The sequence below is a fragment of the Apodemus sylvaticus genome, chromosome 5 (assembly GCF_947179515.1).
Source record: "Apodemus sylvaticus chromosome 5, mApoSyl1.1, whole genome shotgun sequence".
Taxonomy (NCBI): Eukaryota; Metazoa; Chordata; class Mammalia; order Rodentia; family Muridae; genus Apodemus; species Apodemus sylvaticus.
Window position 1 is genome coordinate 85898911 of NC_067476.1, and position 25344 is coordinate 85924254.

A 25344-nucleotide genomic window follows, 5' to 3' on the forward strand; every position below is an offset into this window, starting at 1 on the left:
TCATGGGGGGCAGGGAGGGAGGCTTTATCAGATCCTCCTCTGTCCTGATGTTAGAAGTAAATTTGAGGTCGAAAAGAAAGAGACCACCACTCCAACTATTGTATCTGGACAAGACAAATTTTTGCTTATCAAGAGGGTGTGCTCAGAAGGTTAAAAAGAATCAAATTCCTTGTCTTAAACACAAGTTTTATAGTACTTAATGGAAAATAATTCACATCTGATTATTTCTTACACTAAGTAGTTGGAAGAAACTTTCTCCAGGATGGGTAGGTTTAGAAACCTAGTGTAAGGGTTTAGGCAATTAACATTTTTAGGTATCTTAGACAAGGAATTTACCCAGAGATCATTTTCGTTTTTTAAAAAATTTTATTTATTTATTTTTTTAAAGGATGGTTTTGCTTTGTGGGCCATGGAAGAATTATAACCTCTTTATCATTTCAAAGCTGGAGTGCCTTCCCCTGTGTCTCTTTCCCCATCATTCCTTCCTAAGTGGACGAGGCTCAGAGCAATTCAGAGTACAGGTGTGGGGGGGGGGGGGTGCGGTGAGAGTGGCGGCGGGAGTCCGAGGCTGACAATAGAAACCGTGGACTAGAAATGAAGTAATGGATTTGGGACCCAATGACCAGGTAGGGTTAGTGTGAGATTAAGGAAGAGGGTTTGCGGATATTAGATATAAAATGTGTGGAAGAAGAGATCGAAGACTCGAAAACAGACTGGCAGGGGTCTGACTAAGCTTAGGAGATGGGATTTGAAGGCAACTGAGATCAACTGAAGACCGGACAGCAGCGCAGGACAGCAGCGCCCCCGCAGGGCAGACCGCGGGGTGGGCGGGGCATCCCGGGGGCGGGGCCGGGTGACAGTTACATAACTAACCTGTGCTAGCGGCCGCGGAGCGGTTCGGGCGGCGGGGGCGGGGCCGGGGTGGTGCCAGGCTGCAGCGGGCCGGGCAAGATGGCTGCCGTGGAGGCCGAGACGGGGCTGCTGACCCTGGAGTCGCTGCCCACCGACCCTCTGTTGCTCATCTTATCCTTCGTGGACTACAGGGACCTCATCAAGTAATGGGGCGGTGCTCTGGGCAGGGGTGGGATGTGGAAGGAGGCAGGGAAAGAGGCCCGGGGTCGCTGGCTGGACGTGGGCTCCCGCCGCAGCAGGGTGACTGCAGGGCGGCCGTTATCCCTGCAGCGCACCCGGGGGGGTAGAAGGAGACTCGGAGGAACGTCTGGGCATCCAGGTCCTACTCCTGCCCAGGCCTAGGTCCCCGGGAACTTAGCGCCCTCTCCTCGCAAGCCTCGGCTAGGCCGGGTTGCGGAAGAGAGAGGGGGCTCCCTGGTGCTGCACCCCGCGGACCCTCGCTGGCCCTTTGGGGCCTGGTCTAGCGCTGTGGAAAGGCCACTGTCTCGGCCCACGCGCATCCCTGTCCGGCGTGGGGTCCAGGATGATCAGAGCCCTCGTGGGCAGGTAGAACGTGCGCGAGAAGGCCTGCGATCTTATGACTCTGATGCCACTGTGATCGCGGCAGCATGCACTTTGTCTTATGTCTGCGACTTTTTTCAGCTGTCAGTTTTCCTTTTTATGGTGGGTGGTTGGATTTTGTGTTTTGTCACCAACTTCCGGTGAGGCCTCACAGGTGACTGCAGTTAATACCTCAGGGTTTCCCAGATGACCAACATTTACTCCAAAAATAAACATTGGGCATTCGAGAATTCTTTCAGAAATCAGGACTGTTTTAGAGTGGAGGGACAAATGTCTCTCCACTGGTGGTGGGGTGAGCCCCTTTCTTGTCACCCTCACCCCGTGTGTCAGGATTGTTTACATTCTTGAAGCATGGCCTGGGTTTCTTGTGCTTCTGTGTATATTTGTAGAGGCTGCAAAATGCCCCTCTCCTATTGGGAAGACACATTTTTTGTTTTTGGATTGATTACTGGATCCTGGGCATTTGATGATTGTGTCCTCTGTTTTTAGGGACCTTTAAGAGGTACAGACTTCTTGGAGTTACAGGTAGCTGTTGGGCTAGCTAAGTGGTGGCAGAGGTATTTCCTGAGTTTTTTGTTGTGGTCTCCACTCAGCCCCTAAGACATTTGTCTTTCCAGAAAACACACTTCCCCCTACTCAGCCTGTATTAACACAGAGAAAGTTTTTCTGTAGGAAAGGCTGACCAGCTCAAATGTACTTCATCTGAAATATTTTATTGCTTCTTATTTAGACAGCCTTTCTTTGATTGCTTGCTGCTAGAGTTATCTTCTAAAGACCAATCTAGCTGTCATTCTTCTTAAATAGCCCTGTTTGCACACTGGACCCTGAACTTTTGTAGTATTTAAGTCCCTTATCCGCTAGCTTATTATCTAAGGCCTTTCAGGCCTTCTCCTCCACTATCATATCTGCACAGTCGGTCAGACGGCATACCACACACTGGCACCTGGTCGTGTGTGCTCTGCTCCCTGTCTGGAATACTTCGCTCTCTTCAATTTAGCAACCTTACCCTCCCATTGTTTTCTTCAACTACAGAGTTTGTAGTTACGGAGTGTGAACTTCTAGAGTGTTAAGACTAGTTTTGTATTCAACTGCTCAGGTTTGTTTGTTTTGGTTTTTGTTAAATGTCCGCCATGTGCCAATTAAATGTAGGATTGCAATAGTGAATTAGAGAGAGATGGCCTTTTTTTTTTTTTTTTGTAATGTAGCTTGACTACTATAGACAAGATGGAAGTCAAACAAGTGTGTGATTACAAGGGGGGGGGCAAGTATTGGAAGGAACTGTGTATTGCACTGGTAAGGAATGTGGAAGACAGGATGACCAACTCCCAGTGGAAGACATGAAGTGTGGCAGAGCGCACTTGCCCTGGTTAAGGAACAGTACTGAGAGGCTGATGGGTCTCTTAACAATAGTGTGGCCTGTTCAACTAGAAAAACTAGAAAGCTGGTTTTGCTAAAGGTAGAAATGACTAACAGGCAGGCTGCATGAAGTGTGGCTGGTGAGATCATGTAGCCTCTTGTAAGAACAGACTTTTAGTTCAGAGCTTTAGGCAGTAATCAGAATTTTACCCTCTGTAAACATTTGTGGAAGTGAGTGGAGTTGAATCCTAATCTTGTCTACACACTCACCTAGCACACTGCAGTGTCTTGTCCATCTTTGGACAACTTTGCCAAGTATACTACCTGTTGCCAAGCTCCACGGTTTTGGTGCATATTTTCTTAACTGTGTTCTGTTGAGCTGTATCAGTCTTTGGGAGTTTAATTTGACTCTGAGAATAGTATGTTGCTTTCTCCTTATTACTCACAGGGTAATCATACTAACTTACACATTAGGTAGATTTAAAAAGCTACTGCATTGCAGCTTTATGGGTAGTAAGTAGAAACAGGAACAATAAAGGGAATTAAAATTTAACACTTACTGTTTTAATCTTTGATTTTTGTTTCCCCCCCTTTATACTAACTGAATCTGGTTACTGCCAGTTGTTGCTATGTTAGTCGAAGACTTAGCCAGCTATCAACTCATGATCCACTGTGGAGAAGACATTGCAAGAAATACTGGCTGATGTCAGAGTAAGTATTCTGTGAACATCCTTCCTTTGGGACACAGTGTGGTTCTTTTAGAGTAAACTTTTCATTGTTGGAGATAGGGACTCATTCTCTAGCCCAGGCTGGCCCTGACCTTGTGGTAGTCCTTCTGCTTCAGCCTTTCCTGTGCTGGGATTACAGTGTGAGCTACCACACTTGGCACTAGAGCAGCAGTCCTCCACTTTCCTCATGCACCGACCCTTTAGTACAGCTCCTGATGTTGTGACCCCCCCAACCATAAAGTTATTTTTATTGTTACTGCATAACTATAATTTTGCTACCGTTATGAATTGTAAGGTAAAAATATCTGCTATGCAGGATGGTCTTAGGTGACCCCGTGAAAGGGTTGTCCAGCCCTCAGATGGTCATGATCCACAGATTGAGAACTGCTACACTAGAGTAATTTTTAATTACTCATGTTTATGGAATAAAGTATAATTCAGTGAACATACACAGTATATGATAAGAAGGCTAATTTGCATTTCCATCTCCTTAAGTGTGTATTATTCGCTGTATTTGGAGCTTTTAGATCTTTATAACATGTTATAAAACAGACAGTAAATGTTAGTCAAGTCTAGCCTTTGCACTAATGCTTCCCCCTCTAGTTACCTGTTTCCAGTGAGCTCTGGACCCCTTGCCTTTTTCCCCTTCTCAGCTTCTAATGCAGAATATATGGTTTTGAATCCTGACCTTGACTACTGTCATGCTAGTATGTACTGGTTTTCCTTTCTAACTCTAGCTTCTGTTACTGAATCCTGTCAAAATTACCATATCACCAGAATAAAAACATAGATAGTAAGGTTTAGGAGATGTGGAAGGAAAGGTGGGAATACCTAATGTGTTTCTTTAATTATGGGAAGTCAGGGGCACTAAAGTTGGGGAATATTTTTTAAAGCTGAAAGTATTGTATTAATCAAGGACCAGAGGTATAAGGATATAGAAATATAGAAAGTTTCCATAAATAACTTTTATAAAAATCACAAGCTCAGTTTTTACAGTGCTGGGGATGGCACTCAGGACCTCACTCCTGCTAGGTGAGCATGCTACAGTTACTTACACCTCAGCCTTGTTGATAATACTGCATGTATTTATATTAATACTATAGGCTAATAAAAGATGCTTTATTTCCTCCTTAAGCCCCTCCCCAAAAACAAACAAATAAAATGTACACCTGGTATCCAGTGTAGTGGCACACCTCGTCTACACTTGGAGGACTGTGGTAGAAGGTCCTGAGTTTGAGCTGACCTGAGTTCTATACACTATTTCAAAAGAAGCAATATTGCTCTGAAAGTATTTTTCTTCCCTTTGTATCTCAACCTTTGACTCTGCATTCCTAGTCTTCATGGTGGCTCCATCCCTGAACCCCAGCCGGAGCTGGGGTGCTCCTGGGTGCTCAGGCTTTCCCGGGGGCGTCACATGGTCACGCCTCCCGGCTGGCTGGCTAACCTCTACATTCCTTTCACCTGCTCACCACAGCTTGCTTCAGTTTATTGTCCCTCATGAGGACTGCTTCAGAGCTTTCCTGTGTCTTCTGTAATGTTCCTCGTTTGCACCCTCTTCCCACCCCCATTCTCAACTCTCCCCTCTCCGCTTCCCTTCAGTGGCTCTGCATTTTCTGTAGGAAAAAGTCTAAGCCCACCTGACAGTACTTTGAAGTCCCCTTTGTGGTTGCTTATCCTCTGTGAAGTTTACATTTCATTCTTTAAAGGCTCATGATTACACTACTTTTTGAAGGGGAAAAAAGTGTACATTTTTTAATGTCCTCAGTGGCCAAGTGAACACTCAAGAAATGTTTATATAATTAAAGCAATGAAAGATGTTAAATCATGTATTTGTTTTGGTTTATTCTTCTCTGGCTGATCCAGTGTAGATGTGCTAGAGTAATATTATGCCGTTCTAAATATTCTCAAAAATGGGACAGCGACATGTGCCTTTTGTATATTTATAATTGAAGCCAGGTTTAGTCGCACAGGCCTGTAACCTCAGCGCTTGGGAGGTAAAGGGAGGGAGGGGATCATAGTTCATGCCAGTCAGAGCTAAATACTCTGTTTCAAAAGGTTTGTTTTCAACTGATACATTTTTTAGGAGTAAGTTGAAATTTGTACTGATATACTGATATATTCATATATTTTGTTAAGAACTGGGAAACATGAAAAAAATTAGGCAAAAAGTGAGAAAATAAGTGACCAATAACCCTACCATGACAATAATAACTATTCGGGGTTTTTTGATGCATCATTTCTTGCTATCTAGTTCTCTTTGTGGCCAAAAAATAAGTTAAGAAAATAAAAAGTCATAGTTTACCACAAACTCCGATAGAGTGTGTTGGTTAATATCAAAAATATTGCTAAGCCAGGTTTGTGGTACACAATTTTAATTCTACCATTTGATGCTAGAGGCATGAGGATCAGAGGTTCAAGGTTATCCTTACCTACATTGCTAGTTGAAGAGCAGCCTGTACTACATATGACCCTATCTCCAAAAAAAGGAAAAGAGAAAAGAGATGTTAATATCATTTCAAAAGATTCTTTTAATCTTGTTTTTTAAATCTAGGGAAGAGAAAGCCCGGAAGAATCAGTGCTGGAAATCTCTCTTCATAGATACTTACTCAGATGTTGGAAGATACATTGACCATTATGCTGCTATTAAAAAGGCCTGGGATGACCTCAAGAAGTACTTGGAGCCCAGGTGTCCTCGGATGGTTTTATCTCTGAAAGGTACTGGGAACACAGGGTCCCCATCCACGTTAGTCAGTCAAGGAGTCCGTCAGTTTAAGCAATTTCAGATCCACTGTGTACCTGACTGATCCAACCTCTTCCAGGTCACCATCCATACTTTATTAGCCAAGGAAGTATAATGCTGATATTGTTAAAGATCTTGCCCTTGTTTGATTGGTCTGGGAACCCATATGGTTATTAGAATAAAAAGCTGAACTACTTTATCATTATATTTATTTTATATTAAAAAAAGATGCTAAGATTGTTTGAGAATAACCATTATGATTTATTTTTATTTTTTGCAATGATGAGGATTGAGCCCAGGGCCTCATGCATTTTAAGCAAGTATTCAACAATGGAACTATGCCCCAGTCCTAAAACTGATTATTGTCATTATGATTATTGCTATGTGTATGTTTTTGTGGTATGCATGTGTGTATACACGTTCACATGGATGTGCTCACATCCATGTGGGGAAGTCAGAGGACATCACATGTCTTTCTGGATTGTCCTCCGCTTTCTTTACCGAGTTCAGGTTTCTTCCTGAGCTCGCTGATTGAGCTACTCCAGCTGACCGGTTCCCCCAGGTGTTCTGTCTCTACCTCCCAATGCTGGGTTGCAGGTAGGTTGCTTCCCATGCTCAGCTTTTATGTGGTTTCTGGGGATCCAAACTCTAGTCCTCGTGCTTATGTGACAACTGCTTTATCCACTGAGCCATTTCTCTAGCCCAAGATTATTTTTTTAATTGAAAACCTGTATCAGTACCTTTTCCTGTTTGTGTCTATCAAATGTTAGGAAAGCACCTGGGTCTTTAAGCATGGAAGAATAACATAGAGTGAGAAAACCTTTTTGTTTGGTATTTGCAAAGTAGCAAAACTAAGGTTTGAATGGAGGCTGATCTGATCCCAGGATCCACGCTCTCGTATATTGTCTAATTATGGCTAGAATATTAACAAGGTATTTATTTCTGTGCGGTTAATACCTGTACTACTCATCTGCTTCCCACTTGAAGTTTTCCAGACTTACTCACTAGGTGGAGCCATGCCCATGCTCTGGTTTTGTGAAGCTAGAGTTGGAATCTGTTCTTTCCGACTCTCATTTGAACCTGCCTTTCTTAAATAGGTTCCCTTTCCCTTGAGAGTCCCACTGCAATGTCTCATGAAAATGTTGCTTTCAGACAAACAACCATGTGTTTATTAGAAGGCAGAATAAATGGTTTTTAGTAGATGGAATAGAGTGCAGCCCTGAGAATTCGCCATTAATATTACAACAGCTGACCCTCTAGGAGGTGAGAACTAACGTTTACCTAGCGTGGGGGCAGCTGCTAAAAGAGGACAGGCATCGTCTGACATAAGTCTGCAGTGGTGATAAGTAAAATAGGCAATAGTGTATAACAACTGTTACTAAAAGTCCTGCAAGGAAGATAATTACTGTCTTTTTGTAGGGGTAGTACTAACTTCGGGCATAAAAGACCAAATTTACTATCAAAAAGTAAAAGGTAAAGTGAAGACTTGACTAGAGGTCTCACTTGGAAGTATAATCTTTACTTCAGTTGTGCAGGGAGCCCATTTTGTTTAGACGGTCACGGGTCTCTTTAAGCTCCATATTAGGGCATGTGGAGTGTGAGGGTGCAGATGGGTGTTCTTTCCAACAGACTCAGAGCTCCTTTTTCTTCTGTCCTTTGCTATTCCTAGCTCCCGTGTCTGTTCTGCATCTAGCTGTCAGATTCCTTGGCCACTTCTGCTCTACTCCTAGATGCCAGTTCTCAGGGCTTGTCAGGAGTTTTGGAATAAGGTTAACAGTGCTGGGAATACTAGGCTCTGAGTTCCACACTAAGTTGGGAACATGGTCGCTGACCTCAGGAGCCACCATCCTCATTGAGTTTTAAGGTTGTAGAGGTGTCAGGTTAAAAGGGGGAAAGTAGCAGCAGAGAGGCTGCAGACTTGGGGTGAGGGTTATGGAGCACCCTGAGGTTGTTAACTGTGTATTTTCAAATCATATTTTCCTTGTATATTGACTTAGAATTGAGCTGGGAGTTTAGTAATCCTTTAAAGGAACAAACAGTAAATATTTTAGAGTTGGTTGGACCGACCTATGGTTTCTGTGACAGAGACCTGTGTTTAACCCTGCCATTAGTCTGTTGTTTCTGGGAAACAGTCTTAGACAACACAGAAACAAAAGGGAATGGCTGGGTTCCAATGAAAAGGATTCAGCCTTTCAGCTGCTATTTACCAAACTCCGATTAATTATTAGTACCTTCACTTCATATCAAAGAAAAGATATGAAGAGAGTTTAGGTGGCCTGTTTGAGGACCAATAACTAGTAAACAACAGAGATAAACTTCTCTCTAGGCTCCTGATAAATTGTCACAGCTTCCTCTCTGAGTAGGTGAGGGGGGAAGAGAGTAGGTGAGTATTTATTGAAAGCAATAAGACACTTTATAAATAAATACACACGTGACATTTCCCTCCTTCTCCAGTTCTCTCTGCTGGGTGGCATTAGCTCATTGTTTTGGAGAACAAGGTCCAATAGATGCAATATCTTACACACACACACACACACACACACACACACACACGCACGCAGAGAGAGAGCGCTCCAATATATATGTAAATATATTCCCATATATCTCTCTTTCTGTTAACTATGGGTGTTTTTACTTCTTAATCTTATGTATTAAACAGTCTAACATGTAGTGCATAACATATAAATGTTAGCCTCTTATCTGACTACTTCTGGCTTCTATCCAGCTTGTTTTCTTTTCTATCAAACTCTTATTTTTTTTTACATTTTCTTTTATATGTGTATGTAGTATACATATACGTACATGTTTGTGTGTGTGCCCACTTGTGTGCATGTGAAGACCAGAGGTTGATATGCCTTATGTCTTCCTAAGTTTTTTCCTACCCTTTTGTTTTGATTTTTGAGACAGGGTTCCTCTGTGTAAAGCTCTGGCTGTTCTAGAACTTGCTCCATAGATTAGGCTGGCCTTGAACTCAAAAAATGTCCACCTGTCTCTGCCTCCTGAGCGCTAAGATTAAAGGCATTGCCACCACCGCTCAGCTTAACACCCCATTTCTTGAGACAGGGTCTATCACTAAACCTGGAGCTCATTGATTTAATTAGCTGGACTGGTCAATCACCTCTAGGGATGTGATGCCTCTGTCTCCGCATTCTGCGATTGTAGTTACTCAGCACAGTGCCTGGCATTAAAGGTCGCTAGGGATCTGAATTCAAATCCCCATTCTGGCTATATAATATAATTCATATTATATTTATATCATATATATATATATATATATATATATATATATAAATTTAAGAGTAATTTAGATTTAGAGAGTTCTGTATACTTCTCAGATTCCCTAGTATATCACACTAGAGGACATTTATCAAAACTAAAAATTCATTAATATTTTGTTTCTTTCACATTTGATTTAGATTTCATCAGACTTGCATTAATGTCCATAGTGTTCTTCCAGGATCCAGTTTAAAGTATCACATCACATATAGCTGTAATTTCTTCTTAACCAGCAGTAGCACTCTGAGGCTTTCCTTGTCTTTTATGACTTGGACACTTTTGAGAAGTACTCATGGGGTATTTTGTAGAAAATATCTCAGATTGGTTTTGTCTGATATTATCTTCATGATTAGAATGGTAGATTTTTAGGAAGATTCTGTTTAGTTGAGATGTTGGCCATCACTAGTGATATTAATACTATGTAGATATATTTACAGACCACAACGTACAACTCAGTGAATTATCACAAAAAGTCAGTGCGTTCATGGAAACATTCTCCAGAAGCCGTAGTGGAGCCCTGTCTGTCCCCAGAGGTCCCTCGTTCCCCTTCCTCTTTCATGAGACAACACTGTCCTGACAGCCCCTCTATCCAGCAGTTTTCTCTCGACTTTATATAAATTACTTTATTTTGATTGTGCAGCTTAGTGGTTTTTGTTGTAGATACAATGTATGAGTAGATGAGTTTATGTCATTTGGTGTTGATGAATATGTGGGTTATTTTCAGTTCTGACTATTAGTAATAACAACTTTATAAGAAAAGATTTATTTTTATGTGTATGCAGTGTCTTACTTGCATGTATAGATATCCATATGTGTACAGCATCTGCAGAGGCCAAAAGAGGCCAGTAGATCCTCCAGACCTGGAGTAGGGATGGGTATTAACCTGGGTACCGAGCCCAGGTTTTCTTTAGAGCAGCAGCTGCTCTAAATAGCTGAGCCATGCCTCCCGCCCCTCACTAGGAGTTTTACATTGATGTTCTTGAAAGAGGCTGGCCTTTAATCTTCCTTTCTTGCAATGTTCTTATTAGGATTTTATATAAAAATAATGCTGACCTTAAGGACAGGACTGTACAATACATGAGGACGCACCATCTCTCCTGCTCCCTGGAAGAGCTTTTGCTGAGCCTGCTCTGATTTCTTGCTTAGATGATTAGTAAATGTGTCAGCAAGCCTCAGCCTGGAGTTCATTGTGGGAAGTTTTTAAATTAAGGATTCAACTTCTATTTATCTTTTTTGGTAAATTGCTTGTCCAGAAAATTGCTTACTACATCTATGTTTTCAAATGTGAAACACATCTTTTCATGCTTAGGAAATATATAGTGATGCAACCTTTTCCATTTCTGAGTTAGTTCTTTGTTTGTTCTTGCGGGGTGGGGAACTAATCAGATCTTCTCAGCAGAGAACTGTCTTTTTGGTCAGTCTCTTTTACTGTATGTTTACTTTTTATTTTTATTTTTTTATTTTTAATTTACTATGATATCCTCCCCTGCTGACCTACTTCATTTTTTTATTAGACTCCCTAATATTTTAGGGCTATAAATTTCCTTTTAATCATATTAGTTTATCTTACGTGGTTTTTTAAATTAATTGTGTGTGTGTGGTACATACACTTGATGTATGCACGTGTACACCAGTGTAGATGCCAGAGGCAGTGATGGGTGTCCTCCTTAATTGCTTTCCATCTCTCCGGCGTCCCAGGCTCTACACTTGTGTGGAGCCAATGCTAGTAACTACTGAGCTATCTCTCTATTAGTTACCAAGAGATTTAGTGAAATTTCCTACTGGGCTGTGTTCAAAGTAGCTCACCAAGATTTTCAGCCTTTGGTATACATTCACATACAGTTATTTCTCCTTGAATATTGGTAGTGATATAACAAATCATTTTGATTTCTATTTTTAGTGTATTTTCATTGCTTAAAATAAATATTATAGTCAAGTTCTCAAAAGAATTGAACTTGAACTTGTTAGTTAAAAAGAAAAGTATCTTGAATGAGCCTAACTTAATCTTAAAAAGCCCTTCAGAAGGCAGAGAGATTCACCGTATGTCTTTCCTACTGACTCTGGATAAGCAAACAAGTTGGTGTGTTGAGGAGAAGGCTACAGAATAGGCAATGCCAGGGGCTTCTAAGCACCGAGGGCCTCATTGAAAAAACTGCAGGTTGTTGAATTCTGTACATACTCAGTGAGCTTGGAAGAGGCTCTGAAGCACAGCTAGGTAAGATGAGCTAGCAGCCCAGATGACACCATGGTTCCAATATTGTGATCTACATTTTTTTTTTTTTTTTTTTTTGGTTTTTCGAGACAGGTTTCTCTGTGGAATCCTGGCTGTCCTGGAACTCACTCTGTAGACCAGGCTGGCCTCAAACTCAGAAATCCACCTGCCTCTGCCTCCCAAGTGCTGGGATTACAGGCATGCCCCATCACGCCGGGCTCAACATTGTTATCTACTTGGGTCCAGTGGCACTTGAACCCCTACCTGTAGAAACAAATAACAACTGAATTCCTGGCTTGGTTTCCTAGGGCGTGGGCTCAGTGTACTCCACCCCCTCTCAGCTAAGCCTAGAGTAGAGGGGCCAGGTATGCACCTGTGTGGGAGAGCTGCTTTGCAGGAGCCTTGCCTGGGCTGGCCTGGCCTCACATTTACTTGCAAAATAGGCAAACAAATCAGTATGTTTTAACATGTGCATCAGTGGAAGATAATGCACTGCTTGTAAATCCATTATTTTGCTATTTTAGCTCTGACTACACACACACACACACACACACACACACACTACTGTAGGTGGTACTTCACTGTTGAGCCTGCTGTCCCCTTTCAGTGTAATTTTATGAGGAAAAAATGTGTGTGTGCCATTATGATAGGGACATAAAATTTTAACCTTTCACTATTGTCTTTGTGACAGTTCTCTGTTAGTTCTAATAAAGATATTTGATTTAAACTCTATCTCATGAGATCTGAGTGAAGCCGCCTAGCTTTTCTCTCTGTGCCTACATTAAGATGAGTATCTTGGGTGGAATTTTTTTTATTTCTTTGGTGCTAAAATTGAAACTAAGGCCTAACACATTCTAAGCTCTCTCTGCACTGCATCCTTTAGCCTTTGTTCTTTACCTGGTCTGTCCTTCATTAGATTATTTGGCTTATTGATATTTATTTACTAATATAGTTGAATGTAACCATGCCATTTAAATATGTTCACTCTTTATTTTTGCATTTTTAATTATGTTTTAAGTCCTTTGCTTTCCCTTCGTATTTCCAACGTAGATTTAAATTTGCATCTTCGACTTTATCATGGTCTAATAGATTTTGGTATGTTATCACTTTCTGGACAGTGAAAAAGCTTTTTTTTTCACACCCCTCCCTGTTTTATGGAAGGGTCTTTGGGCTCCAGCTCAGGTCTCTGCACGTTAGCCCATCACTGAGCCCATCAGAGCTCCTAGTGTTAAGTTTTTGTGACTTTAGTTTTTAGCGTATTCTTACTCTGGAAACTTGTGGCTGGGATCACAGGCTTCATCACCACACCTGGCTCTTCACCTGCTGTCTAGTCAATTCTTGATTTTATTCAGGCTTAGATCTTTTGATTGATTGCAAAGCATTATTAGGTCTCAGGGTAATAGCTTTTTTTTTCCTAGGGATTTAATTGGAAAGCTTGGGTTCCTCCGCTGTGAAGACTGGCTATTTCCAGTTCACTTTCCTGTAGGCTTTCTGTAACATGGACAACACTATGCTTGCTTGTTATTTGAACAAGTGTTTTTCTCTTTGTGGACTCTGGAACCTTTTTTTTTTCTTTCTTTCTTTTCTTTTCTTTTCTTTTCTTTTCTTTCTTTCTTTCTTTCTTTCTTTCTTTCTTTCTTTCTTTCTTTCTTTCTTTCTTTCTTTCTTTCTTCTTTTTTTTTTTTATCCATCAGCCCTATATATTACCTAAAGCTGAGTTTGGCTTTTTGTCTTTGAATTGGCAGTTGCTTAAAAACAAGGTGATTCCAAATGCCTAAATTAGCTTGCTTTTGTTTGATTGTTTTGTTTCTGTTTTTCCTTTTTTGAGTTCACTCCTATGGCTACAAGCAATGTGCTAACCACTTCTGGCTAGTTTATGGGGTGTTTTAGTGGTGGTGGTGGTGGTGGTTGATATAAAGTTTTTTCTTTATGCCTTCAATAGACTAGACTTTTTGCCATAATCATTCAGTAGTGAGAGGTTTGGCCCAACGAGCTGAAGGGCAGTTGTTTGGAAGAGCAGTACTTCTCTTGGTATTTGTAGGTTTTTCTGTTTGTGGCAGCTGGAATGTAGGCCATGTTTTCTAATGTTCAATGGAGAATTCAGCTGAGTGGCTTCTTACAGCATGAACCTACATCTGTCTACTGTCCTCCCCTCCCATAAAGGGTCACATTGGAACTCTAGAATGACATCATCTGAGAGGACTTCCAGAGTTGTTTTTAAACAAAGTATGAATATATTAGGTTTAGAAAAGCGAGACAGAAGGTTTTTGTTATAATGTAATAAATTAATTGTTCATCTCATTGGTGCCCCTTTTAATTCTTTGTGCCAGTGTTTTCCATGTTGAGAGGAAACTAACCACTTTATTTAGTGTTTAAAATTAGTTTCCAATTCATTGCCTGGTATTTTGACAGAATATTTTAAACAGAATTCACTCGCCATACAATGTTTTCATGGGTTGACAGCTGACCTAATATACTGCAGTCTGATCGTGCACACACACTTCTGTCTTTGGTGTGTATTTGCAGAGGGTGCACGTGAGGAAGACCTGGATGCTGTGGAAGCTCAGATTGGTTGCAAGCTCCCGGATGATTATCGCTGTTCATACCGGATCCACAATGGGCAGAAGTTAGTGGTTCCGGGGTAAGGAGTCTGATGTTTTAGTAATTTTCAGAAATGGGTACTACTTACTAGAATGAAAGTACATTTTATTCATAGTTTTCCTTAGCTTTCTTTACTAAACATGTATAAGAAATGTATGTTTATATATTATATATATATGTATGTATGAGGCAGAGAATTCCTTCCTTTTCCTTAGAGCAGTCCATAATATAATATCTATAGATTAAGTTAAAGTTTACCAAAATAAATGTGACTTATAAAAGCATTATTTCTGCCAGCACATTTTTATGATTAAAGTAAGATCTGGTTAGGGAAGGAAGCTGGGGCCACGGAGGGATATGTATGTGTGTAGATTTGTGAGTATATTTGACTAAACTGCTTGTTGTGATGCTTACCCTGTTACAAGCTAGGTAAATATTCTAGGAACTTGATACATGTTTGGTCTACTATACATGTAAGAGATTTGTTCAGAGCTGTATACATCAAACTAAGTAGAGTTTTGTCATAATCAAGAACAGCCTATAACTGAATGGCCTTAAAAAAAAAAACTTTGTAAGTTGTATTCATCTTAGTCTTTTTGTTTTGGGGTGTTAGTTGTTTTTTTGTTTTTGGTAAATAAAGACCATATAGTAGTCATCAAATTTATTCACAGTTTTTAAAGCTATAAACTTTGAATGTGTCTATTCCTTTTTGTACTTTCATGGAATTAAACTATTTCAAAGATACTGTGTTTATAAAATAACAAGAATGCAAAAAGAATGGTGCATTGTTCCTGATGGAACAAGTATGTGCCGTGTACTTACTGCTCTGTGGGGTACCCTTCTTTCCCACCCTTTATCCCCCAGTTTCTCCCCGCTAACACTGGATAGGAGAGAAAGAAAGGTAAAGGACAGAGGAGACAGACAGACAAACACACACACACACACCACACACACCACACACCACACACACCCACATCACACACCACACACACACACACACACACACACAGAGAGAGAGAGAGAGAGAGAGAGAGAGAGAGAGAGAGCGCCATGCATCTAATTTCTTTCCCAAGTTTGCAGCCCAGCGCAGCCCCTTTCCCCTGTTCCCCAGCAGTCTGTGTAAAGTCTCTTCTCCCAACTTTCCCAACCTTAGCAGCTCCACACTGTAACAGCTGTTCTAGCCTGTCTGCTCAGCTTCTTCTGCCTCAGCTGTCTCCTAACAATATTTTCTGTACCAGCTGCCTTTTTCTCTCACTCTACCAACTCCTTCCCTCTCAGCCTCAGCTCCATTTTTTTTTTTAATCTTAGCCTGTTTTCAGAAATCCAAGAGGCAACTAACACTGAGGTCGTAGGATCAAGCAGTTCTAACAGCTTAGAGTTCTTAAAGGGCCAGTTGACTAGCAACTGGGGATTCTTTAAAGGGCCAGGCACACAAGATAAATAACACTATGTGAAACATTGTGGGAAATTGTTAATGATTTCACATCTGGGTTGAGTATCCTGGGATTCTCCAGTGCGATCCTACTGATAATACAAAGTGAAGTACTCAGAATACAAAGTATCAAGGATAGTTCATAATTCATAAACAGGCAAGTTAAGGGGCTGGGAACTTAAGAGTGAGTCCTGCTCAGGCAGAGGTCATGAGTTCCCAAAACCCACACTGGACAGCTCACAGAGGCCAGAAATCCCAGCACAAGGGACTCCGAATGCCTCTGGTGCCTGTTCTTGTGTTCTCTCTCTCTCTCTCTCTCTCTCTCTCTCTCTCTCTCTCTTTCTCTCTTCTCTCTTCTCTCTTCTCTTTTCTCTCTTCTCTCTCTCTCTCTCTCTCTCTCTCTCTCTCTCTCTCTCTCTCACACACACACAACCTAAAATAAAAAATTACTTATCTATTTACCTATCCACACATCCCAAGATGTCAGACTTGGAGAGGACTCTGCCAGTGACCAGTATTTCTGGTTTCATGAGATAATCTGAAAGTTGATCAAGATAAAATGTCAGAGAAATGTTCTCTTTTTTTTGTTAAATTAGTTATTAATATATGTGTATGCATTTATGAGTATACATAAATAGCAAATCACAGAAGTACTGGCAGATCAGTATATAAGAAGATAGATTTTTTTTTTTTTTTGGAGACAAAGTCTTACTGTGTAGTCTTTGTTGGCCTTGATCTCATTATAATTTCTTTCTCAGTCTTTTGAACAGCTGAGATTTTAGGTATTTGCCAGTTGCTGAGTGAGTGTGAGTGTGTGTATGTGTGTGTGTGTGTGTCTTAAGACAGGGCTAGTCTAGCTTATGCTGACTGAGAATCCACTTTATAGTCCTGTTTGCACTCTTTCAGCCTTCATCTTTCTAGAGGGTGATTACAAATGTGAGCCACCACACTCAGTTCCTTAAAAGCAGTGAGGTTATATATCTTCTAAGGAGACTGGTGTTTATACTTTTAGACATTTAATTTTAAAATTTAAATCAGAATCTTTTTGATTAAAAGAGTGAATTTGATATATAGAAATATTAGTGGTTTTGATATTCTTGGTTTAGAATTTGTATGCTAACCATTTCTTTGTATGCTTACCAGCGTGTGCCTGGGCATGGTGACACACAATTCTAATGCTGATAATCTCAGTTCTCTGAAGTCTGAGGCAGGAGAATTACCTCAAATTTGAGGCCAGCATCAACTATATAGCAAGTACCAAGCTGGCTAAGACTCCATAGCAAGACTCTGGGTGTTGTTTGTTGTTTGTTTTAAACAAAATGAAAAATATGTTTGTCAGTATCAAAAAGATGAAACATAACTCTATAGCCCTGTTTGTTTCAGAGTTCTGTTTTTGATGGTCTCAAGTCTGTATTCTCTACAGGTTGCTGGGAAGTATGGCACTGTCAAATCACTACCGCTCTGAAGATTTATTAGATGTTGATACTGCTGCGGGAGGATTCCAGCAGAGGCAGGGGCTGAAGTACTGCCTGCCTTTGACCTTCTGCATACACACTGGCTTGAGTCAGTACATCGCTGTGGAAGCTGCCGAGGGCCGGAATAAAAACGAAGTGTTCTACCAATGCCCGGTAAATGGGGAGGGTGTTTGGTTATGGCTTTAACATGTATTCAGATGATAATATAAATGTATGCATTGCATACTTTCAGGGATCTAAAGCAGGCTGGAGCATCATGTATTTTATTAACTAGAGAACTACTGTCTTCACATGGTGATATGGAATACTAAAAGTAAGGTTTGCTGTTAGAGAAACACTACAAGCTACAGCATGCTTAGATGGAAAGTTGTTATTCATGTTAAGACATTTTACATATAAGAAAAATTGAGGAACTTATTGTCGAAGTCCTTGAATATAATACGTAAGATTAATTTTTGAAATCCTAAAATTGTTCAGGCCTTTTGACTCTGAATTCAAAGCCTTTTCTTGTAGGATAACAAGCTATTTATCTTATCACTTCTACTTGCTAATTATATTCTCAAAGAATAGTTTTATAACTTGTCTTATTAGAAATAGACTATATGTTTTCATTTTATTGAGAGGTGCCTTCAAACATTTATAGAATAAGCCTGAACATAGAAATTACAGTAGTAGGAACTGACAAGTGTTGCTAAAATTTATTCACAAGAAGAGACATAAGTACTAACTATCTGTCCTCTTAAGCGCCCAATGGCAAACGGAGGCGTGAGTCCACTAAAGTGCACTCTGGGGACCAATGACCTTTTGTCATAGGTGAGGAACTACTTATAGGCATGTGGGTACCCCTCTGCCAACTGACTGCATCTCAAAAGCTTTACCCAGAAGGTATGAGGACTTCCCCGTAGCTTTATAGATGGAGCCCCAGCCCTAGTCTCCCCTGTCTTTATATGCCAGGTGGTAGGGAGCAGCTGGGTACTCAGGTAAGAATCTCCTGTCCCTCTAGGCTCCTCTGTGGAGATGGGATGTGAACCATCAACTAGAAAAGCTGGGATGATCTTTTGTGTAGGAGGAGAGGGGTTGAGGTGTGTGGCTTCAGCTGAGCTTTTCAAGATGGTGGCTGCTTGGCTTAGAAGACAGTTATTTATAACAATAAGGAATATTTGGATATTGAGTAGAACACTCAATTTATTTTTATCTATTTTGCTTTGTTCCATGAGATCTAGTAAGGAACAAGAATAAATGTATTTATATCTTTTTTTCATATAGGATCAAATGGCTCGGAACCCTGCTGCTATTGACATGTTTATCATAGGTAAGAGAAGATAGAAAAGTCACTTTTCCCTTCTTATTGGTTTTGAAAAGAAAATGAATTGGGACAACTTTGACTTCCTTGACCAGCTGGCCATTTTATGCTTGCATTTCTTAATATTTCTGGGTTTGTGAATGTCTTAGTCAGGGTTTCTATTCCTGCACAAACATCATGACCAAGAAGCAAGTTGGGGAGGAAAGGGTTTATTCAGCTTACACTTCCACGCTGCTGTTCATCACTAAAGGAAGTCAGGACTGGAACTCAAGCAGGTCAGGAAGCAGGAGCTGATGCAGAGGCCATGGAGGGATGTTCCTTACTGGCTTGCTTCCCCTGGCTTGCTTAGCCTGCTCTCTTATAGAACTTAAGAGCACCAGCCCAAAGGTGGAACCACCCACAAGGGGCCCTCACCACTTGATCACTAATTGAGAAAATGCTCCACAGCTGGATCTCATGGAGGCACTTCCCCAACTGAAACTCCTTTCTCTGTGATAACTCCAGCCTGTGTCAAGTTGACACACAAAACCAGCCAGTACAGTGAAGTTCTGTGTCTGTGCTCCCTCATAGGGGCAGCCCTTGTGCTTTCTTTTTATTTTGTTTAGAAAAAATTCATATCCTGTACAGACCTAAGTTTTAAATTTTCTTTACAGAAGTAAAATGCAGAATTGTTTTGCGTATATAGTTCCTATATACCTTTCAGGCAATAGGATACCCTGAGAGAAAAAAACTTGGGAGGGAAGGAGTTTATTTCAGCTTGCAGGTCACAGTCTGCATTGTGGGAAGTCAGGGCAGGACTCAAGCAAGAGACTGAAGTGGAAACCATGACTGTCATTTGGGGGAACTCTTCAGTTTGTATGGAAGTGTAGCTCACCTTTTGCTCTTGATCCAGTCTCATCCTGCTGAGACTCTGCTCACTTGCGGATGCTTCCTAGGTATTGATTCTGCTTTTTAAACAGATTTCTCACTTAAACATTTCCATATATACTCATATACACAAGATGTTAAGGAACAACTCAGTGGTTGTCTATGTGCCTGGCATGTGCAAGGTCTCAGTTATAATCCCAAGCACTCAGTAGAGAAATATTACTTTTAGTTTTATCTTCTAATTTGAAACTTGAACAGAAAATGAGCATCTGTTTTGTCATACTGTGACACGGTTGGGGTTTGTGATAGACTTCACAGTATCTTAAAAGGGCTCATGCTATGCGCATTGTGCCAGCTTTTACATTTAGACCTTGGCTTTCAACTCATTCTGACTTGAACTCACTTAACTCAGTGTCTTGTTTCTAAGTTAAGCACCGTCAGGATGCCATGCTTATGCTAATTGTCTTCATGGGCATCATGGTTAGATTATTTTCAGAGGTGACCATCACAGCTTTAGCCCTGCAGTGCTGGTCTATTTAATTAAGGGCTTTCTGGTCGATAAGGAAAGTGCTACGGGGCTCCGAGTTTCTTTCATTTTCATGTTTTTCTGCTTTTAGACAAAATAAACCATCATTGCAACAAATACTAAGGTCTGATAATTAAAAAACATAATTAGTTCTGTAAATTGAGCAACAGTAAAGACCTGGGTTAATTGAAACCGGATTATAATGAAATTCATTGAGCACTATTAAATAAGTACTATATATATATATATATATATATATATATATATATATGCTAGGTATTTAGCTATACTATCAAATAAAATGATGAAGTTTAATAGTTATATTGTATTACCTAGAATTTTTAGCTTAATTCATATAAATACTTGTCATGGATCCTTTAGTATATCAGGGACAGATAGTATGAGTTGGATTGATGTAATAATTGTTTTCTGCTTTGAGTTGGTCAGTGAGATGGAGGACCACTGTGCAGCTGAACCTGTAGAAATGAACATCTTGACCACTTTGGTATTAACCCGTTGCTGAGAATGTTACAATGTCATGTCTCTGGAAGATGTCTAGACTGAGCCTGGCTTGTGCCAATGTTTTGAGTGTATATCAGGATGTATCTAAGATGAATCCTGATCATTGAGAGTAGGAGCCTGATAATCTTCCTTAATGCTTTTTTCCTAGATATAACTATTTCCTTTGTTCTGTATAAAATTAATAGACAAATATTTTTATTACTGTACCAAACCAACTAATGCGAATATAAAACAAACAAAAACCAACACAGGTGGAAATAGCTATAGAATTCCCTAACACAAGTTAGGCAGGGGCTGGGGATGGTGGTGGAAGGGAACACAAAGGAAATAATGTAGATAGACCTGAGACCAGAAGGGCTGGAGAGATGGCTCAGTGAGTAAGAGTACTCAATGTGCGTGCATGAGGATCTGTACTATGTAAAAGCTTGGCGTGGCTTTTACCCACCATGGGCTTGTGCCCATGTCTGTCATCTCAGCATTTTATAGGGCAGAGACAGGAGGCTTGCTGGGGCTTGCTGGGTGCCACTTTAGCTCCACATACAAAGGGAGGCCCTGTCTCAAGGGAATATGTGGAGAGTGGTGGAGCAGGGACGGGATGTGTATCTTTCAGCCTCTGTGCATGTGCACAAGTGCACAGATGCACATAATTGAGCATACACCGTAGTCATAATAAATAAGAATTGGTGAAAGAAATTTATCTAATAAAATAATAGCAGAATTATACCTATAACTGTTTCTAGTTTTGTATCATACCTTAAACATAGAGAAATTATAGTTGCTTGCTTCCTCTGTTGATTTCCCCTGTACTTATTCTCCCCTTCTTGGCTTACAGGTGCTACTTTTACTGACTGGTTTACATCCTATGTCAACAATGTTGTATCAGGTGGTTTCCCCATCATCAGAGACCAGATTTTCAGGTATTTCAGTTGGAACTTTTGTGATTGAAACAACTGTAAGTCAAAAAAGGTTATCTATTGCAAATATCTATCATGAGATGAGATTTCCATGGAAGGTTAAGAAATGAACTTCATTGTTCTATATCTCTCTGTTTCATTCTCATATCAAAGCCAGAACATCCAAACATTTAATCAACCAATATTTCTCTTGTCTTGAAAAATCAAGAGGAAAAGCTAAATGTGATTTAGTAGCTTGATAGTAGTTACATAATTTCTCTTTGCAAGACAATAAAGTTTGCCAACTAATAAGTTTACTATCAATAGCAAGTGAATAGCTGACTCCTGGCAAACATTTATTATCTGTAACTGGATGTTGTTGTATTCGAGGTGACCTTGGGTGAGACTAGATCCTAGTAGCCTTCATGGCAGAAACAGTAGGTTAAGTATATGTCATAAGAGGCTCAATATGTTTACATCCTTACATATTTTCATAGTCCATAGTTGCCAGTTAATAGTAAAGTCAGTTTTCAAAAGTCTCCCCAATTTTTATAGCACTGAAAACCCAGAGAAGCCCTAGTTGGTTTCTAAATTGATTACTGATCCATGGCTTGAATGACTGACCAAGGATCTTTGATTGCTGTCTATACTGCACCTGGTATAGGTGCAGCAAGGTTTTCCACTGTTATAAGGCTCAAGTTCAATAGGGTGGTATCGAATATGACTTAAAGTTTTAAAGTATAGGTAAGGCATTGTACTTTATGAACTACAATGAACCCTCTCTGCCTTGTAAGAATTGAAGCTAGTTGATTTAAACATGTTTAATTTTCTTCTTTGCTAGATATATTCATGACCCAGAGTGTGTAGCAACAACTGGAGATATTACAGTTTCAGTGTCCACATCGTTTCTGCCAGAACTGAGCTCGGTGCACCCACCACACTATTTCTTCACATACCGAATCAGGTGAGAATTGTAAGTGGGACTGTGTGCTGGTCAGTGTGTTTCCATGACAAAACCTCTGAGGAATCAACTCTGGTGAGACAGGACTTTCAGAGCCTACCGCCCATGGCCACTTGGCTGGCTCTCCTTTCTGGTCCCAAGTGTGATTAGGCAGAATGTCCTAGCAGCACAGACTAATGCCACAGAGCAAAGCTGTTGACTTTATGGTGGCCAGGAAACAGAGGAAGAACCAAACAAATGTCCAACACATGAGCACTCAGGTGCCATTTTGAATCTGAATCATAACCCTCCCTTCAGATCAAGTGCACTATCCTATGGCTGGTTGCCCCAGCTCCATTTGGACATGATCTGTGAAATGAATTTTTATGGGTTTTGTTTTTTATTTTGTTTTGTGATCCTATGAACCAAACCAGAAGCCTTGTTCATTGGCAAGTGCTTTTATCACTGAATTACAATCCCAGCCATGAAGTGCATTAATTAAAAAAAAAAAAAAAAAAGCCAGGCTGTAGTGACACACTCATTTAATCCCAGAATTGGGGAGGCAGAGGCAAGCGAATCTCTGTGAGTTTGAGGCCAGCCTGGTCTGGTAAACAGTGTAAGTTCTAGGATAGCTGGACTACACAGAGAAACCCTGTCTGGAAAAACATAACAAACAAAAAATTATATTTTAGTGTGTATGATTGCATATGTATAGGTACATGGGTATGAAGAGGCCTGAGGTTGACATCCTTAATCCTCTGTCACCACCCACCTTAGTTTTTAAAGCAGGTCTTTCAGTTAATCTAGAGCTTGCCAATACATCTAGATCAGCTATCTATGGGTATGGGGTGTATAGGCAGGCAGCTATGCCCACCCAATATTTAAGTAGGTTCTGAGGCTCCAAACATCAGTCCTTATGTTTGTGCCCACTGAACCACCTCCCTAGCTCTAAAGTATACTTAAATGTTTTAAATTAATTTTTAATTTATAGTGTGTGCATGTGTGGGTAGTGTCCTGTGAGAGGTGGTTCTCTCCTATCATGTGGCTCCTGGGATGGGACTCAGGTGGCCATGTTTGGCAAGAAATGCCTTTGTCCACCGGGCCGCCTTACCACCCTGCTAAAGCACACTTTGAAAATAATTTCTTGCTGAAGTTTCCAGAAAAGTTAATAAGTTTTCTACAGTGTTCACAAGGAGTTTGACAGGTTATGGGTTTTTGGTTTTTTTGCATGTGTCCTGAGTATAAATTGTTTCAGGAACTGCAGGAACTAGACTACTAGGTTGGAATTGTCAAAGGCTCTGTGTTAGATTTGTAATATAATCTAGAAGTTACTGCATTGCCAAACAGAAAATCATGCATTTAAAAATTCATGTGGCCTAGCTATATTCAATTTTAAAATGTAATAAATATTTATGGAGTACTTCTTATGAGTTATACATAGTATTAAATGTTTGATTTGATTAAATATAAAAGCAAATGCTTTAATTTACTGTAGTTTAGAAATGTTCTGTGCTTAGGCAGAAGATAACCCATTGCTCCAAGTGTAGTTTAGATATTTGTTTTTATTTAGATTCTGCTTAAAATTAAGACTCTATTAAAATAGAAATACCTTCCTGCCCTTGTTGGGTGCTTAGCATGAAAATAGAGACAGATTCCTAGAGAAAGAAAATGTTAGCCTCTAGAAACAATTTAAAGTGTAATTCCAGTAATTGGTCCATTTTGCTTTGAGCTATTTTTAGAAGCTATAGAAAAGCAGAATTGTGTTGCATAGGTTTATATGAATGAATGAATGTATGAATGAATGAATGAGTTCTTCAGAAGTTTTTCATGATACTGTATCTAGAAAATGTCTGCCAAATGGATATTTATTTGATCAGCCAAAGATAGTTACTTCCGCTGTTTTTGCATTTATTTATATAGACCTTCCATTGTTGGTTCTTACTGAATAATGGATGCATACATTCAGTGAAAGCATTTTCATGGGGGCATGGAATTATCCTAATTTAAGCAGTGTTTTTGAGAACTTATGGCTAACATGGACTTTGGGTTAGATCTACTAATTTTCCTTGGAAGTCTTTCATAGTAATAATTTAAACGCTGTAGTACTTAAACAAAAAAGGAAGATAATACATCTGTGCCCTGTTCTTTTCTCCAGGATTGAAATGTCAAGGGATGCTCTTCCTGAAAAGGCCTGTCAGTTGGACAGTCGCTACTGGAGGATAACCAATGCGAAAGGGGATGTGGAAGAAGTCCAGGGACCTGGGGTGGTTGGTATGTCACCCAGGATTTGCATTTCTTGGTCAATTGTTTCGGAGAAAGTTTATACTGTTATAAGTTTACTTATAAATGTAACTAGTGGAGGTCATTAGCTTATCATTTTAGTCCCTGAAATGCCAGCTTTTTAAAAACCATAGCCAACTCACTTATTTAGGGATTTCCCTTTCTGTAGATCATCTAGGGTTCCCTAATTGTTATTCTTGTGGGGGTTTTTTGTTTTTGTTTTTGTTTTTTGGATTTGGTTTTTCAAGACAGGGTTTCTCTCTATAGCCCTGGCTGTCCTGGAGCTCACTCTGTAGACCAGGCTAGCCTCGAACTCAGAAATCCGCCTGCCTCTGCCTCCCAGAGTGCTGGGATTACAGGCGTGCACCACCACTGCCTGGCTTATTCTTGTGTTCTTAATTTTTTAACTGTAATTATTATGTTCTATGAGTTAGGAGGCACAGGACAGTAAGAAAATAAATTTTATATTGGTAATCTTTATCAATTTTAGAAGTGATATTGAAATTAATAGCATAGATTTAATTTTCCTTTGTTATTATTGATGCTGCTCTTCCAAAGACACAAGTTAAGTTCCTAGTACCCATATTAGATGGTTCCTAACCACATGTAACTGCAGCTCCAGGAAATCCAACATCTTCTGATTTCTGTGAGCACCTGTACTCATGTACACATATGCACACACAAACACATAATTAAAATACAGATTTTTATTATTTTTAT

At 40.1% G+C, this 25344-nt stretch overlaps 1 protein-coding gene and 1 non-coding gene across 3 annotated transcripts in view; both read left to right on the forward strand.

Annotated features, from left to right (window-relative positions):
• Nucleotides 1-903: 903 nt before the first annotated feature.
• The window catches only part of Fbxo3 (F-box protein 3), a 31771-nt gene continuing 7330 nt past the window's right edge, over nt 904-25344 (forward strand). Inside the window, exons 1-9 of one of the 2 annotated variants that reach the window (XM_052183112.1) lie at nt 904-1055; nt 3451-3540; nt 6109-6272; nt 14312-14426; nt 17242-17446; nt 18560-18605; nt 21344-21428; nt 22246-22368; nt 24500-24615. In XM_052183112.1, coding sequence (XP_052039072.1) covers nt 952-1055; nt 3451-3540; nt 6109-6272; nt 14312-14426; nt 17242-17446; nt 18560-18605; nt 21344-21428; nt 22246-22368; nt 24500-24615 — 1048 coding nt within the window. In that variant the 5' untranslated portion in view covers nt 904-951. The remainder of the gene's footprint in view (nt 1056-3450; nt 3541-6108; nt 6273-14311; nt 14427-17241; nt 17447-18559; nt 18606-21343; nt 21429-22245; nt 22369-24499; nt 24616-25344) is intronic. The other variant, XM_052183113.1, reaches the window with a different exon arrangement.
• On the forward strand, nt 12078-12215 carry LOC127686598 (small Cajal body-specific RNA 21). Its single transcript, XR_007978198.1, has one exon. It is a non-coding gene; the product is annotated as a small Cajal body-specific RNA 21 (non-coding RNA).